The sequence below is a fragment of the Scyliorhinus torazame genome, chromosome 11, assembly GCF_047496885.1.
Source record: "Scyliorhinus torazame isolate Kashiwa2021f chromosome 11, sScyTor2.1, whole genome shotgun sequence".
NCBI lineage: Eukaryota > Metazoa > Chordata > Chondrichthyes > Carcharhiniformes > Scyliorhinidae > Scyliorhinus > Scyliorhinus torazame.
The window spans coordinates 21,424,317-21,442,951 of record NC_092717.1 but is presented as its reverse complement, the minus strand read 5'-3'; the positions used below and the strand labels follow the sequence as shown (position 1 = coordinate 21,442,951).

General features: G+C 47.2%; 1 protein-coding gene across 1 annotated transcript in view; it reads right to left on the bottom strand.

Annotated features, from left to right (window-relative positions):
- The window catches only part of washc5 (WASH complex subunit 5), an 83,964-nt gene extending 66,108 nt beyond the window's left edge, over positions 1-17,856 (bottom strand). Inside the window, 5 exon segments of the mRNA XM_072467033.1 lie at positions 4,677-4,869; positions 7,417-7,517; positions 10,799-10,883; positions 12,455-12,600; positions 17,323-17,856. Of these exon segments, the coding sequence (XP_072323134.1) occupies positions 4,677-4,869; positions 7,417-7,517; positions 10,799-10,883; positions 12,455-12,600; positions 17,323-17,508 (711 nt within the window). The 5' untranslated portion in view covers positions 17,509-17,856.
- Between the last annotated feature and the right edge of the window lie 779 nt (positions 17,857-18,635).

Here is an 18,635-nt window from a genome sequence, read left to right as displayed (position 1 = left end):
ACCCCCCAACCCATAAACCCACACACTGCAACACCCCCACCCCCAACCCATAAACCCACACACCACTCCCCAACCCATAAACCCACACACCGCAACACCCCCCACCCCCAACCCATAAACCCACACACCGCAACACCCCCCACCCCCAACCCATAAACCCACACACCGCAACACCCCCACCCCCCAACCCATAAACCCACACACCGCAACACCCCCACCCCCCAACCCATAAACCCACACACCGCAACACCCCCACCCCCCAACCCATAAACCCACACACCGCAACACCCCCACCCCCCAACCCATAAACCCACACACCGCAACACCCCCACCCCCAACCCATAAACCCACACACCGCAACACCCCCACCCCCAACCCATAAACCCACACACCGCAACACCCCCACCCCCCAACCCATAAACCCACACACCGCAACACCCCCACTCCCCAACCCATAAACCCACACACCGCAACACCCCCACCCCCCAACCCATAAACCCACACACCGCAACACCCCCACCCCCCAACCCATAAACCCACACACCGCAACACCCCCACCCCCCAACCCATAAACCCACGCACCACAACATCCCCACCCCCAACCCATAAACCCACACACAGCAACACCCCCCAACCCATAAACCCACACACCGCAACACCCCCACCCCCAACCCATAAACCCACACACCGCAACACCCCCACCCCCCAACCCATAAACCCACGCACCACAACATCCCCACCCCCAACCCATAAACCCACGCACCGCAACACCCCCACCCCCAACCCATAAACCCACACACCGCAACCCCCCCACCCCCCAACCCATAAACCCACGCACTGCAACCCCCCCACCCCCAACCCATAAACCCACACACCGCACCCCACTCCCCAACCCATAAACCCACACACTGCAACACCCCCACCCCCAACCCATAAACCCACACACTGCACCCCACTCCCCAACCCATAAACCCACACACCGCAACACCCCCACCCCCAACCCATAAACCCACACACCGCAACACCCCCACCCCCAACCCATAAACCCACACACTGCACGCCACTCCCCAACCCATAAGCCCACACACCACACCCCCACCCCCAACCCATAAACCCACACACCGCAACACCCCCCAACCCATAAACCCACACACCGCAACACCCCCACCCCCAACCCATACACCCACGCACTGCAACCCCCCCACCCCAACCCATAAACCCACACACCGCAACACCCCCACCCCCCAACCCATAAACCCACGCACTGCAACCCCCCCACCCCCAACCCATAAACCCACACACCGCAACACCCCCACACCCCAACCCATAAACCCACGCACTGCAACCCCCCCACCCCCCAACCCATAAACCCACACACCGCAACACCCCCCACCCATAAACCCATAAACCCACACACCGCAACACCCCCCAACCCATAAACCCAAACACCGCAACACCCCCACCCCCAACCCATAAACCCACACACCGCAACACCCCCACCCCCCAACCCATAAACCCACACACCGCAACACCCCCACCCCCCAACCCATAAACCCACGCACTGCAACCCCCCCACTCCCCAACCCATAAACCCACACACTGCACCCCACTCCCCAACCCATAAACCCACACACCGCAACACCCCCCACCCCCAACCCATAAACCCACACACCGCAACACCCCCCAACCCATACACCCACGCACTGCAACCCCCCCCCCACCCCAACCCATAAGCCCACACACCGCAACACCCCCACCCCCAACCCATAAACCCACGCACCGCAAGCCCCCCACCCCCAACCCATAAACCCACACACCGCACCCCACTCCCCAACCCATAAACCCACACACCGCAACACCCCCACCCCCAACCCATAAACCCACACACCGCAACACCCCCACCCCCAACCCATAAACCCACACACCGCAAGCCCCCACTCCCCAACCCACAACCCCCCAGGTATTGTTCAGCTGCTTCAGATTGTGCAAGTGTGTCTGCCTCCTTTTAAAAAAAATAAATTTAGAGTACCCAATTCATTTTCTCCAATTAAGGGGCAATTTAGTGTGGCCAATCCACCTACCCTGCACATCTTTGGGTTGTGGGGGCGAAACCCACGTAGACACGGGGAGAATGTGCAAACTCCACACGGACAGTGACCCAGAGCCGGGATCGAACCTGGGACCTCGGCACCGTGAGGGTGTGTGCCTCCTGACTAGAAAGGTACACAATCATTTGCTGTGAAGCAAATAAAATACTGCGTTAGAAAGGGATAAGCTAAGACTCCGGAGATATTATTCAGCTGTTAGAAAATGGTTAAGCCGTTGGCAATGCCACTGATTTGTCCTTGTGGTGATTTCTTTATATTAACCGTGTCCAGTTACTTTTCAGTTGGAGTCGATCTCACCGGCAATTTAATAATCCCTTTGATATAAACAGATCCGGTAAGACTGTCTTGAGAATTCAAAGGCATAGAAACGGCTGTGAAGACAAAGTGGCATTTTGTAGGCATTTCATCTTCCAACTTCACAGGGACATGGGAGAAACGTGACATCTTTAGGCTGCTGGGATGAAATTGGCAGCAAAGGGTTGATTTATCGGGCATAAAACAGCTGCACGCTAAGGCAAATTTGGAAGGCTGCATCTTCCAAAAGGGATAGAGCCCAGGGTGACAAATAAATGACACTCTCACAGAGAGTCAAAAGGCTTTTAATCGTTCATCAAAATCCTTAACTGTCTTCAATCTTAACAAATCAATCAGTATGTGTAAAACTGAAGTTACTGATAAGGAACACAAAATGAAAATTAGGTAATGCTGAAATATAACTGGCTTGATTCAAAAACAAGGTATTGTTTTTATTTGTTTACGGGATGTGGGTGTCGCTGGTTCGGCCCAGCATTTATTGCTCATCCCTAGTTTCCCTTCAGAAGGTGGTGGCGAGTTGCCTTCTTGAACCGCTGCAGTCCTTGAGGTGAAGGCGCACCCACTGTGCAGTTAGGGAGGGAGTTCCAGGATTTTGCCCCAGTGACAGTGAAGGAGCGGCGATATATTTCCAAGTCAGGGTGGTGAGTGACTTGGAGGGGAACCTCCAGATAGATGGCGGGGTTCCCAGGTATCTGCTGCTCTTGTCCTTCTACATGGTAGTGGTTGTGGGTTTGGAAGGAGCTGTCTGAGGAACCTTGCTGAGTTACTGCAGTGCATCAGTGCATCCATAGGTGTTGCTAAGTCTTTCTTTAATTATTGCCAATAATAGTGGTTATATGCTTAATAGTTCTGCGAATATATTTCTGCGATGCTGTGAAACCTTTATTTTGAGGAGTAACGGCTAATTAAGAATATTCAACAGATCCAGTATTGTGTATTCTTGGTGAACTCTTCTTTAAAAAAAAGGCTAGTCAGAGTTTAGAGTGCAATGCTGGAAATGACAAGAGGATAAATGCTCGACTTCCTGTACACACAAAACCGCTCTCATTTCACCCTGCTCACAATGAGTTGGAAGATACAACTGCGTCAGAAGGACAGTGAGTGTGGAAGGATAGGGAGCGTTTTATCATGTTGAAAACAATGCATCGACCTGCCAAAGCGTTTCTTTAAGCCCACAAAGTCTAATTATTCAATCTACAGTGGTTGAGGTCAAAATTCCTTTGTTGTTTGGTCAGAGAGTATTGCACACTGGGATGCATTTGTCAGACTAAGAATGAAGGGTAGACAGTTTTGAAGCATTACTTTGCAACACAGTTAAGTCTGATGATGGACCATTTTTTAACTGCAAGGATGGGCTTATGACAAAGTCCATTTGTAATTACAGATTGCGTAATCTTAGCACGCATATTTTGGTGTGCACAATATCTACTGTTGATGAAAGGCTTGCTGAAACAAGCGGGCACCATGGGCGTGGATAGCGGAAATCCTTTCCCTGCAAGTGTCCAAAGTGTGAATGCATATATAGGGTATGTATTTATTGTCGATATGAAACTCAAGATTAAATGATGTGCTTCATCCCCTTCTTTTCCCCTAAACATTAACAAGTTAACATTTACACTTACAGATCAGCATGAGTAACACAATGTCAGTGCAAGTTGAAACTGTTCATCTAAATTCAGAGAAGTCTTTGTGTCAACATTTTAGAAATATATCTGATCGATCGACAGTATACTGACTTGAATTGGATTTGGTACTAGAGGAAGAAATGTGCGGAACGGTGGCAAAGTGGTTTGCACTGCTGTCTCGCAGCGCGGGGGACCCATGTTCAAACCCGGCCATGGTTGATTGACTGTGTGGATTTGCACATTATCCCCGTGTCTGCGTGGGTTTCCTCCGGGTGCTCCGGTTTCCTCCCACAGTCCAAAGATGTGCAGGTTAGGTGGATCGGCCATGCTAAATTCCCCCTTAGTATCCAAAGACGTGCAGGTTAGGTGGGGATGGGGATTGGGAGTGGGCCTGGGTAGGGTGCTCTTTCAGGTGGTCGGTGCAGACTCGACGGGCCGAATGATCTCCTTCTGTAGGGATTCTATGATCCCAAAGTAACCCACTCAGTAACTAGAAAACTGTTGAATTTTCCGTTTAAACAGCATCGCAGTAATGGCATTGTATCCACTTGCATGATTCTACTCGTAAATAATGTAACGTTTGAAGAATATATTTATCTTGGGGAAGTGAATAGTACACATTTCTCACCTGATTGTAAATATCATCTGATCGCAGCCGGCCGACCACCATCGAGATGAATGTCCTGCTAATTGGCACTCGCTGAAAGTAGCTCTCTGGGTAGTTTGCGGGTTTCTTTGCCCCTGCCACAGGCGAATACCCTGTGCTACGCACTAGCTTGCAAATATCATCCAGGTTGGAATCAGAGGAAGAACGCGCAGCACTGTGAAAGACACATGAATGTTATCCTTTTACAGCGGGGACTTAAGACCAAAGGCTATTTGTAAATGCGAGCAAGAGAGACAAAATAATTTCAACCATCCTGAGCTCCTCAGCAGGAGCGTTTTTACAAGTGAAGCCTTTGGAACATGGTGCACACATCTTTGATTAACTGATGAGTGTTAATGACATCACGTGAAAATGTTTGAAGAAACTGATTTATACCCACAGATACATTCCAGATTTCTTCTCAGCCAGCTCCTCTGATTATTTATTTAATTTTTATTCATTTATGGAATGTGGGTGTCGCTGGCTAGGCCAGCATTTATTTCCCACCTCGAATTGCCCTCGGGAAGGCGGTGGGGAGCCGCCTTCTTGTCCCGCTGCAGCTCCTGTGGTGCTGGCACACCCACCGTGCTGTTAGGGAGTGAGTTACAGGATTTTGACCCAGCGACAGTGAAGGAATGGCCAATATATTTCCAAGTCGGGATGGTGAGAGGCTTGGGTGGTGTTGAGCTTCTGGAGTGTTATTGGAGCTGCACTCATCAAGGCAAGTGTAGAGTATTCCATCGCACTCCTGGCTTGTGCCTTGTAGATGGTGGACAGGCTTTGGGGAGTCAGGAGGTGAGTTACTCTCCGTCCCAAACCTCTAACCTACTCTTGTAGCCACAGTATTTATATGGCTAGTCCAGTTCAGTTTCCGGTCAATGGTAACCCCCAGGATGTTGATAGTGGGGGATTCAGTGATGGTAATGCCATTAAATTTCATGGGGCAATGGTTAGATTTTCTCCTTCTGGAGATGATTATTGCCTGTGTGGTCACCTAGCAGCCTAGTTTTGAGCCCAAATCAAATTAGATATCATAAATTAAAGGATTGGATACTTTAAATTAAACTACAGTCAGCTCCAACAAATGGTCTGGTGGGAATTCGGACTTGGCCAAGTTCGAATATACAGAACTCAGACGGGTTGCCTGGGCATGTCTGGACCTGCCCTGTTAGTCGCCGATCATCACACCCTATTGATACGCACCAGTCTGCAGTCTAGATTGAGCCAGACTCCTGGGCTCCCCAAGTTCCAGCCGTTACCTTATTTGGTAAGGGCATGCGTGCAGGCCACACTATCGAAAATGGACACATAGGATGAGCCCAGGCGTCCCTTCAACAGGTCATCAACCAGACCATTGGTTGCTGAGTCCCCCTCTCGAGGCCTCATTGGCAGGAAGCCAGGGGAAGTGGTAAAAAGACGCAAAGGAAAAGGGGATAAAAATAGACACCTGGGGCACATCGAGAGCAAAAACTCGACGTGGGAGGTGACCATCCGAAGAACTGACCAGAAGGAAGGAAGGAAGAAGCTGTCAGCGAGACCCACCTTCGTGATGACGGACCAGAGGGACTCAGTAATCAGACCCATCCTTCAACCGGACAATCTTTGTAGGTAGTATAACCGAATCTTGGGTGTTTCTTGTACATATATTTGGGTTAATTTATGGGTTAACTGTGTGTTTAATAAAGATTGTTAAACTTGTACTTGCTGTTTGTCCTTTGTTCGCTATTAAAAGACACCCAAGTAAAACCTTTGAGTAAGTGAACTGGTCGAAAGTATCTGAATTGGACAGATACAACACCTGGCACTTGTGTAGTGCAAATGTTATTTGCCACTTGTTAGCCCAAGCCTCGGTGTTGTCCAGATCTTGCTGCATTTGGACATGGACTACTTCAGTATCTGAGGAGTGGTGATTACTGATGAACACTGTGCACACCATCAACGAGCATCCCCACTTCTAACCTTATGTTGGAAGGAAGGTCACTGATGAAGCAGCTGAAGATGGTTTTAGCTCAGACACTATCCTGAGGAACAATAAATTCTTTAATAGGTTTGACATGATGATATCTGTGACAAAAAAATTAGTTGAAAAAGTTTATGGCTTATCGAGTTCAGATGGTTGAAGGTGTGATCGAATCAAAAAGTGTTTAAAATTGAAGCAGGGGTTTCATAGGAGAGGTACCGAGAGATGATTTCCTCTGTTGGTAGAATCCAGAACAAGAGATGATCATATGTTCCTATAGGAACAGGAGAACTAGCAAAGTGAAGCATAATTATTCACAGGAATGCAATTGGGGGTAAGATAGTTTAAAATCAATACTAACCACCTTATTGTTTGGATACAAAAGATCAAACCACACAATTGCACTGGTTGGCTGGCCAAATTGCAAATTACCTTGCAAGTCATGCAAACCTAATAGCAAAGGTTGTAGATATCAAAAGTAGAAGACAAGAGTAAAGGGCATTTATCCTTTTTAGAAAAAAACATGAAGAAAAAACCCAAAAGAACATTCTTTAAAATAAGGCATTTTTAAAAGGGCTTCAAGGCACAAACATATCTAAGAATTTGGATGATAATCATACTCTCCATGTTCTCTTTCTCTGCAATGTCATTTGGACTCAAAGTTTGATGCCTCCATGTCTCACATACTGCATCAATGAGTTATATTACGTACAATAAAAAACGTACCGACATCACCTTATTTATACTGCCTTCATACAGTACCTGTATCTGTAGTAGGAAACCAGCATCCTTTCTCTAACCTCTCCTTCAATCTTGTAGTCGATAACCAGCAGCATGACTCCATACAAATATAAGGCTTCACACTGAACAATGAACAAGGGGGGAAAAAATCAAATAGAAATCCATGATCATTGTAACTAATTTACTAAGACTGCAAGAGCATGTGGCGACGAGGGGCTTTGCACAGTAACTTCATTGAAGCCTACATAGAACATAGAACAATACAGCGCAGTACAGGCCCTTCGGCCCACGATGTTGCACCGAAACAAAAGCCATCTAACCTACACTATGCCATTATCATCCATATGTTTATCCAATAAACTTTTAAATGCCCTCAATGTTGGCGAGTTCACTACTGTTGCAGGTAGGGCATTCCACGGCCTCACTACTCTTTGCGTAAAGAACCTACCTCTGACCTCTGTCCTATATCTATTACCCCTCAGTTTAAAGCTATGTCCCCTCGTGCCAGCCATTTCCATCCGCGGGAGAAGGCTCTCACTGTCCACCCTATCTAACCCCCTGATCATTTTGTATGCCTCTATTAAGTCTCCTCTTAACCTTCTTCTCTCCAATGAAAACAACCTCAAGTCCATCAGCCTTTCCTCATAAGATTTTCCCTCCATACCAGGCAACATCCTGGTAAATCTCCTCTGCACCCGCTCCAAAGCCTCCACGTCCTTCCTATAATGCGGTGACCAGAACTGTACGCAATACTCCAAATGCGGCCGAACCAGAGTTCTGTACAGCTGCAACATGACCTCCCGACTCCGGAACTCAATCCCTCTACCAATAAACACTCCATAGGCCTTCTTCATAACCCTATCAACCTGGGTGGCAACTTTCAGGGATCTATGTACATGGACACCTAGATCCCTCTGCTCATCCACACTTTCAAGAACTTTACCATTAGCCAAATATTCCACATTCCTGTTATTCCTTCCAAAGTGAATCACCTCACACTTCTCTACATTAAACTCCATTTGCCACCTCTCAGCCCAGCTCTGCAGCTTATCTATATCCCTCTGTAACCTGCTACATCCTTCCACACTATCGACAACACCACCGACTTTAGTATCGTCTGCAAATTTACTCACCCACCCTTGTGCGCCTTCCTCTAGGTCATTGATAAAAATGACAAACAGAAACGGCCCCAGAACAGATCCTTGTGGTACTCCACTTGTGACTGTACTCCATTCTGAACATTTCCCATCAACCACCACCCTCTGTCTTCTTTCAGCTAGCCAATTTCTGATCCACATCTCTAAATCACCCTCAATCCCCAGCCTCCGTATTTTCTGCAATAGCCTACCGTGGGGAACCTTATCAAACGCTTTGCTGAAATCCATATACACCACATCAACTGCTCTACCCTCATCTACCTACTTGTGACAATAAGCGATTTTCATTTCATTTCATAATAAATGGCACTTCGCTCAAGAGCTTACAGCAACTGTTTGGGAATAAGATCAAACAAAATAGGAGATAAGACTGTCCATTGATAGAGAAGTAGAAAGTAGATTCACACTCGCAATTGCTCAACATATTCCCACTTCTGGAAACAATGATAAGGAAAAGTGGGAAAAGAAATGAAACACAAACTCAAAGTTACACCTCCGGCAACTAGGAAATAACACATGGAGTTTTATTAAAAGAGGGAGGTGACTGTCTTGATAACTATTTGGCTGATTTCGGAGCAGAAAATTTGCAGAACTGCCACTTGCAAATATATAATATAGGGAACAGGGTGATAATTAAATAACTTGAAGTTCTAGGCGGACGTCAGGATAAAGGGAAAGAACAATTGCTGATTCCAGGGGAAGCCTTGATTACATCCCTTAAGCTTCATCACTTTGTTCTTTCTCGTCCTGTTGAAGATGTACCCATTTACCAAGATAGGGAGCATATCAAAGAATTTTGAATTAAGACAAAATAGGATCAACTTTCCCACTTTTCATTTTGTATTCCTGTACTTTCTAGCGATTGGTACCGCTCATCAAGATGAATAATGCCAGTCCAGTGGAATGGGATATTTCCCTATCTTTTGACATTAAACATAAAATATTCCCTGGTAAACTACAGAATATGCTGCATGTTAAGTGAATTTCACCCCTCAACTTTAGATCAATTGAGACAATTTCAGCTCGCATACTAACCAACCTGTGGCCTCACCTGCCATTAACCGTCAAGCACCGCTCATACACTTTTCAATTACATTCTCGCTTCCTTTTATGAACGGTTGGTAAAGTTACAGCCCATTAAAGAGATGACCTGAATCCTAGGTATTTGTAGGTCTCCAATTAATTTACTTAAATTTCGTTTGACTTCACTTTTCGACTTCAGGTTTGCTGCGCTAGTGGAGACATAGCTCAGAGAACAGAAACTAGCACCAAAATGGCGATTGGAACAAGTGGTCATTCTCCCCCCCCTCCTCCTGTATCAGAGGTGCTTATCGAATAAAAAGAAGCTGCTTCACAAGCCAGAAGATAACAGATGGAAATAATGACCCCAGAGTATGGCTCCAAGTCACAATATAAATCAGGTATTAAACTGTGGGTAATTCTACAACATGGATCCGTGTTCTGCATTGAGACCACTAGAACATGTTCTGCAATATTGATAAAATGGATTTTATAGTCAAGAATAGGACAGTTCACTATTTGCATTTACGTAGTGCCTTTGACATACACAGAAAATAGGAACAGAAGTAGACCATTCGGCCCCTCCAGCTTGTTGCGCCATTTGGTAAGATCATGGCTAATCTGCTTGTGTTTCAATTTCTACATTCTCATCCACTCCCGATAACCTTCGATTCCATTGTCCAACAAGAATCTACCTACCTCCACCTTGAAAATATTCAATGACCCTGCCTCCACCACCTTCTGAGGCAGAGAGTTCCAATGTAGCACAACCTAGAGAAATAAATTCTCCTCATCTCTGGTCTAAAAGGCCCCTAATTTTAAAACGGTGACCCCCTAATATAGTGCAGCAAAATGTTACAAGACATCTGCGACTCGCCCAGATTAGTTCTCCTTCTTCCCAGATAAACTTCAAGCAAAATACCTGTTTTTGCAATGAGTCGCCCATTTAAGACTGAGATGAGGAGGAATTTCTTCTCTCAGAGGGTAGTGAATGTGTGGAATTCTTTACCGCAGAGGGTTGTAGAGGCTGGATCATTAGGCATGCTCAAGGCTGGGATAGAGAGATTTTTAAAATCAGTTAGGGTATCAAGGGTTAAGAGGATAAGGCAGGAAAATGGAGTTGGAGATGATCATATCAGATCAGTCATGATCTGATTGAATGGTGGAGAGACTCGATGGGCCGAATGGCCTCATTATGCACCTACGCCTTATAGTCTCATACTTACAAGTAATTGCTTCCCATCTTCATTGAGGAGCACTGCTTCAAGGGTCTGCTGAATGTATACACCTTCGTTGAGATCGTCAAGGAATCTGAAGTAATCAGTCAGAAAAGCAGAATTCAACATTCGTGATAAATCTAACTCAACGACGAGAGACGAGGCAGCAACAGCACAGAATTAATTCTTCATTACACATTCGCACTCCACCAGTTTGTGGTGCAGTCTGGTTAACACACTTCACAAAATTTTTTAGCTGATGTACATTTGTGCAGCAAACATACGGATCACAGAAACCAAAATTAGAATTTGAATAAAAGTAAAGCTTGTCATACGCATTACAGGATGGTCATGGTGCTATTTGATGCAATTGCTTTCAATACAGTTAATTTTCAAACTTGAAGGGGTCGGCATGGAGGCGGTTTCATGTAAGGGCACCAGTCTGGGGGCGTTGGGAACTGCGCCTCTGCCGTTCCCGCCGGCACAATACACCACCATTGGTGGTGCCGGCCCGGAGAGTTTGGGGCCAATGGAGAAGGCATGTGGGAGCATCGGTCTAGGCCCCTATCTGTGATAATCGCCCGTTTGCCCCGGGGAGTATGGACGGGGGGTTCCGGTTATGGCGGAGAGCGGGGATTGAGAGGATGAGGGATATGTTCATCGAGGGGAGCTTTCCGAGTATGAGGGCGTTGGAGGAAAAGTTTGGGTTGGCGAGGGGAAACAAATTCAGGTATCTGCAGGTACGGGACTTCCTTCGTAAACAGGTGTCAACCTTCCCGCTCCTCCCACTAAGGGGGATTCAGGACAGGGTAGTTTCCAGAGTGTGGGTAGGAGAAGGGAGCGTCTCAGACATTTATAAGGAGCTTATGGGGTCGGAGGAGACACAGACCGAGGAGCTGAAGCGCAAGTGGGAGGAGGATCCGGGAGGTGAGATAGAGGATGGTCTGTGGGCAGACGCGTTGAGTAGAGTCAATGCGTCCGCAACATGTGCCAGGCTTAGCCTGATACAATTCAAGGTTGTTCACCGGGCTCACATGACAGTGGCCCGTATGAGCAGATTCTTTGAGGTGGAGGACAGGTGCGCAAAATGTGCGGGAGGACCAGCGAACCATGTCCACATGTTCTGGGCATGTCCGAAGCTTAGGGGATTTTGGCAGGGGTTTGCAGATGTCATGTCCACGGTGTTGAAAACAAGGGTGGCGCTAAGTCCAGAGGTGACGATTTTCGGGGTGTCAGAAGACCCGGGAATCCAGGAGGAGCGAGAGGCAGACGTTCTGGCCTTTGTTTCCCTGGTAGCCCGGAGACGGATACTATTAGCTTGCAGGGAGTCAAAGCCTCCGAAGTCGGAGACCTGGCTAACTGCCATGGCTAGCTATCTCTGGAGAAAATAAAGTTCACCTTGAGAGGGACACTGTTAGGGTTCACCCGGATTGGTGGCAACCGTTCGTCAACTTCCTCGGGGAAAATTAATTGTCAGCAGAAGCAGAATGCCAGGGGGGGGGGGGGGCAGACTGCTGTTTTATGGTTGGGGTGTGTGAAGATTGTGATGGGGGTGGAAATGTTTATTATACCATGTTTATGTCACTGTTATTGTTATCATAAAAATTGCAATAAAAATAAAATTCAACCCTCAATTGTTAGCAGCAGACATGTACACATTTTTACCTGTTCAGATCAAATATGTATTTGTGAACACTCTCAAAGGCAAGGTAGAATCTTGTCAATATTTCAATGTGATTTTCACGAAATTCTTCATCTAGATCCTGAAGCTCTGGTTTAGACTCCAACTTGACTTCATAGTATTCCGGACCCTAAAACGAGATCCGTTTCATTGTTAATAAAGCAGAGCCTTTTCTTGAAAAAATATAGGGTGGATTTAACTTGAAAAGAAGAGTCCGTTCTGGGCGGGAATCGAGGGGCCGTTTGTGACAGGAACGACCCCGCTATCTAATGACACTCTGGGGTTTTTTAGGTCCCCGGTGGGGAAGGCCCTACTGAGGCCACACTTAGCCACATAACCTGCACTGAGAAATTCAAGTGCAGGAGGAGATCTCTCAACCCCACAACGTGACCCTTGGACCTCATCAACACACAAGCTCACCTATTGGAGGGTCCTCGAGTTCCCCTGCACCCACCACATACCGGCAGGACATCCCCGGGCCCGATCGCTGACACGGGCAAAATAACAGCCTGGCACCTTGGCACTGCCAGCCTAGTACTCTGGTAGTGCCCCTGCAAGCTTGGCAGTGCCACTTGGACACCCTGGCAGTGTCAAGCAGGCACCCAGATGGCACTGCCAGGGTTGCAGTGCCAAGGTGCCCAGGTGGCACAAGCTGCGCCAGGGAGTTAGCCTGGTCAGTGGCCGCTCACAGGGGGGGCCTCCGTTCGCCTGCGAGACCGCCCCTCCCAAGTGCCCATTTGTGGGGACCAGTGCTAAACGGCGCCCGTCTGAGTCTCCTCGGCAAGGCCGATCCAGCGGCAGCACAGCTAAGTGAGCTTTTAAGTTCTTTTAGCTACGAGAGTCTGGGTCCAGTCCATAATGGGCAGGATGCAGGTCGTGACGTCTCACGAGATCTCGCAAGGTGTAAGAACCATCGGGAATCCCGGGAGAGGCCTCTCCCAAGATCCGTCCTGATTCCGGCGGGTCACGGCCAGTAAATTGCGCCCATATTCTTCGGCTCAAGAGGAAACCAATTGTGATTAAATAGATTAATCAATTATCAGAGTAAAACAGCAACCCAAGATGGCTTTCCCCTAATTATTCCTGCATTCCAAATGTTGCTAGCATTTTCCCAAAGGTATTTGTAAGGTGGGAGATAGGCATCCCACTATTTCGTGGCAAAATACATCTGAGCACCAGTTTGTGCACAGTCCGGACTTTGCTGTGAAAAGGACAACAAAACCCTCCGTGTTTGCCGTCATTGCTCCATCAAAGCAAACAGCAACTTCGGGACTTCGCACATGCTCAAAATAACCTCAAAAACCAGAGTTGCTGTCAATGATTTTGTGCTGCTCCAGGGGACATGTTGTGCAGTAACCCACAAACATTCAGGAAATTTATATAGACGGGAAATCATGTTTAACCAATTTGTTGGAGTTCTTTGAAAGATTTGTTGTGGATAAAAAAGGGTAAATATACTGTATTTAAGATTTCGAAAGAGCATTTGATAAGGTGCCACATCAAAGGGTATTGCGGAAAATAAAAGCTCATGGTGTCGGGGGTAACATTTTAGCATGGATACAATATTAGCATGGATAACTAGAGACAGAGAGTAGGCGTAAATAGGTACTTTTCTGGGTGACAAGATGTAATGAGTGGTATAACCCAGAGATCAGTGTTGTGGCCTTAAACTGTTTACAATTTATAGAAATGATTTGGATGAAGGAACTGAAGGTATGGTTGCTAAGTTTTCTGATGATACAAAGATAGGTAGGGAAGTAAGTTGTGAAGAGGACGTAAGGAGGCTACAAAGAGACAGAGATAGTGGACAAAGTTAGGCAAATGTAACAATTTTGGAAAATGTGAAACTGTCCATTTTGGCAGGAAAAATAAAAAGAAGCATATTATCCAAATGGTGAGAGGCTGTATAGCTCGGAGATGCAGGGGGGTCTGGGTAGCCAAGTGCATGATTCACAAATGGTTAGCAGTCAGGCACAGCAAGTAATTAGAAAAGATAATAGATTATAATTTATTGTGAAAGGAATGGATCACAAAAGTATGGGGGTTGTCCATCAGTTATACAGGGCACTGGTGAGACCACATCTGGAGCACTGTGTACAGTATTGATCCACTTATTTAAGAAGGGATGTAAAATGTGCGGGAAGCAGTTCCGAGGTTTACTAGACCACTACCTTGAATGGGAGGGTTGTCATGTGCAGACAGGTTGGACAGGCGAGGCTTGTACCTGCTGGAGTTTAGAAAAGTTAAGAGGCAACTTGATTGAAAGGTACAAGATCCTGAAGAGTCTTGACAGGGTGGGATGTGGGGAGAATGTTTCCACTTGTAGGAGAATCTAGAACTAGGGAGTTATTGTTTAAAAATAAGGGGTCACCCATTTAAGATGGAGATGAGATTTATTTTCTCTCCGAGGGCAGAGTATCTTTGGAGCTCTCTTCCACAAAAGGTGATGCAAGCATTGACTTTGGATGTTTTTGAGGCAGAGCTAGATGGAATCTTGATAAGCAAGGGGGGGTGAAATGTTATTGCGAGTAGGTGGGAGTGTGGTGTTGAGGTTACAATCGGATCAGCCATGATCTTATTAAATGACAGAACGAGCACCGTCAGGAGTGTGATGGGATACTATCCACTTGCCTGGATGAGTGCAGCTCCAAGACTGAAGAAGCTCGACACCATTCAGGACAAAGCAGCCCGCGTGATTGGCATTCCTTCCACAAACATTCACTCCCTCCACCACCGATGCACAGTAACAGCCGTGTGCACCATCTACAAGATGCACTGCAGGAACTCACCAAGGCTCCTTTGGCAGCACCTCCCAAACTCACAAGCTCTATCATCGAGAAAGACAAGGGCAACAGACACCTGGGAACACCATCACCAGGAGGTTCCCCTCCAAGTCACTCACCATCCTGATTTGGAAATATATTCCTTCACTGTCGCTGGGTCCCTGAACTCCCTCCCTAACCGCACCATGTGTACCAAGGCCTCAGAGACTGCAGCGGTTCAAGAAGGCTGCTCAAGGGCAATTAGCGGTGGGCAAAAAATGGTGACCTAGCTAGTGATACCCACACCCCCTAAATTAATTTAAAAAGGGGCTGAGTGGCCTATACCTGCTCCTAATTTATATCTAACTTCCATTTTTACATTGGTCATCTTACTGGAGAAACACTTGTTGAATGAGGAGTAACTAGATTTTTAACAATGTGTTAACTTTATAATTACTGCTAAATTCTCTCACTAGCCCCAAAAGGCCAATTCAACATTTGAGGAATACGGCACGATAGCACAGTGGTTGGCACTGTTGCTTCACAGCTCCAGGATCCCAGGTTCGATTCCTGTCTGCACGTTCTCCCCATGTCTGCGTGAGTTTCCTCCAGGTGCTCCGGTTTCCTCCCACAAGTCCCGAAAGACGGGTGTTAGGTAATTTGGACATTCTGAATTCTCCCTCCTTGTACACGAACTGATGCCGGACTAGGGGCTTTTCACAGTAACTTTGTTGCAGTATTAATATAAGCCTACTTGTGACAATAAAGATACTTGTGACAATAAAGATTATTAAATTAGAAAATACCTATAAAGGTTTAGCTTTTTTCCCTGATCCATTCATAATCATTTATTTAGCCATCTGAAAACTGCAAAATAAAAGCTATTATTTTACTTCAGATGCCGGTGGTTGTGGAAAGCACGATATAAATGCAAGCCTTTCTTTTTTAAATTACTAATAACTTAGTTGTAGTACTGCTCATCGATTATTATGGAGCACAGTTCTTTTAACTACACAAGGGCTGCATGGTAGCACAATGGCTTAGCGCCAGGGACCCGGGTTCGATTCCAGGCTTGGGTCACTGTCTGTGCGGAGTCTGCGCGTTCTCCCCGTGTCTGCGTGGGCTTCCTCCGGGAGCTCCGGTTTCCTCCCATAAGTCCTGAAAGATGTACTTGTTAGGTGAATTGGACATTCTGAATTCCCGCTCAGTGTACCTGAACAGGCGCCCGAGTGGGGGATTTTCACAGTAACTTCATTGCAGTGTTAATGTAAGCCTACATGTGACACTAATAAAGATTATTATTATAAGACAGCAACTGAGTGAAGAGGCATTAGCAAAGAAAATATTTGCATTTATAGAACACTTTTTCATAACATCAAATGCCCCAAGCACGTGAAGGATTTCATGGCACTATGCTGGCAAGGAGCAGGGGAGCTCTGGCCAATAATTATTCCTCAACCAACATAGCTAAAACAATTACCTGGCCACTACCTCACCACCCTTGCTGTACAGAAATTGGCTGCAATACATTAGAACCGTGTTGAAACCTCACTGGCTGTAATAATGCTTTTGAGGCGTCCGGAGGTCATGAAAGGCTCTATATAAATGCAAGTCAACCGTTCTTTTAAAAAGCTTTACAACTGAATTGGAAATAATCCTGTGCTAATCTACAATGGCACGGTCACAGAAAAGCACCGGCAAAAAAAAAAGTGACAGCAGGAAGTAAAGTTTGTGGCATGAAATACGCAAGATCGTTTACATAGTTCCTCAAATATGCTGATAAATATAACCCAAAATCCATTTTTAAAATGACCACAGCTCAATGTTTACTTTTCCCTTTGCATTTTGTTATATTTCAATGCTGGTCTAACTGCCTGTCACTGCTGTGGGTGGGGGGGTCATGCATGCTCAGGGCAAGTGTGACACCAGAAAGCCTGACCGACAACTGTAACAAAACATTACATTGGTTGCATTAATGTCTGTGGGCAAACATCACAGGAAAGAGCCTTCAAGCAGGTTGATTGCCCAGCACTGAACTGCATGAGGTGCATGTTCCCCCGGGAGGGTTCTGGAGACACAGCAGCCCTCACCTTGAAGTAGCTGAAGTCAAAGATGATGTCTCCATACTTCTGTTGCTCGGCCTTGTCCCGGAGTCGGTAAACGCTGGGGACGAACTCGGACAGTCTCAAAAGTTCCGCGATGATGGCGTTACCGCGGGACACGATCCTCAGGATAGTCTGGCCACAGAGGTTGTTCTCCGCCAGGAAGTCCACCATGGCTGAGAAGGGGGGGGGGGGGGGGGAGTGCAAGGCTGCAGACCGGCCCTTGCACCGACGGGAGAGGCTGGGTCTAATGCACCGAGCCTGCACTCATGCCCCAGCGCTGCCTTCCCCTTCAAACCCGCAGCTCCAGCGCTCAGGCTCCGGGGAGACAATGTAGCGAAATTCAGAGCCAGGGATACTCTCACTCAGCCCTCACTGCGCGCCCCCTCCCGCAAGCATCTCTCACTGAGCTGCAGGGATTCCGCAAGGCTCTGCTTGTTATTGCTCCTGTGTCTTCAGCAGGGTTCAACACACAACCCTGACTCCCAGCTCTTCCATGTTGATCATATGATTTCCTTCCTGTCAGCTCAACATGTGACCAGCAGGCGCATTCTGGTGATGCTGAGCAAGGAGCCGAGTCCTGCCTCTGGAATCGCTACAGTGCAGAAGGAGGCCGCCCGGCCCATCGAGCCTGCACCCACCCTCCGCGAGAGTGCTTCATCTCAGCTCACTCCCCCACCCTATCCCATTGCCCCCCTTCATCTACACATCTTTTTGGACGCTAAGGGCAATTGAGCATGGCCAATCCACCCAACCAGCACATCTTTGGACTTTGGGAGGAAACCGGAGCACCCGGAGGAAACGCACGCACACACGGGGAGAACGTGCAGACTCCGCACAGGCAGTGACCCAAGGCTGGAATTGAACCCGGGACCCAGGCGCTGTGAGGCAACAGTGTTAAGCACTGTGCCACCATGCCCACCCTAGTTTGAAACCCATTGTCATCAAACCCTCCTCCCCCTCTTTTTCTTTTGTAATAGGGTGCAACTAATAAACTCCCCCCCCCCCCCTTCAGCCCACCGGCTCCCTAACTGAGTGAGAGCATTTCAGTTATAAAATCTTGCAGAATTTATAATTGTTGATGTAAAACACCGCCCTTCGGTACATTGTCAGGCATGCACACCAACCTAGAAAACTTTTTTTTCCGGTATAAATTTAAGAGTACCCAATTATTTTTTCCCCCAATTAAGGGGCAATTTAGCATGTCCAATCCACCTACCCTGCACACCTTTGGGCTGTGGGGGTGAGACCCACACAGACACAGGGAGAATATGCAAACTCCACACGGATAGTGACCCGGG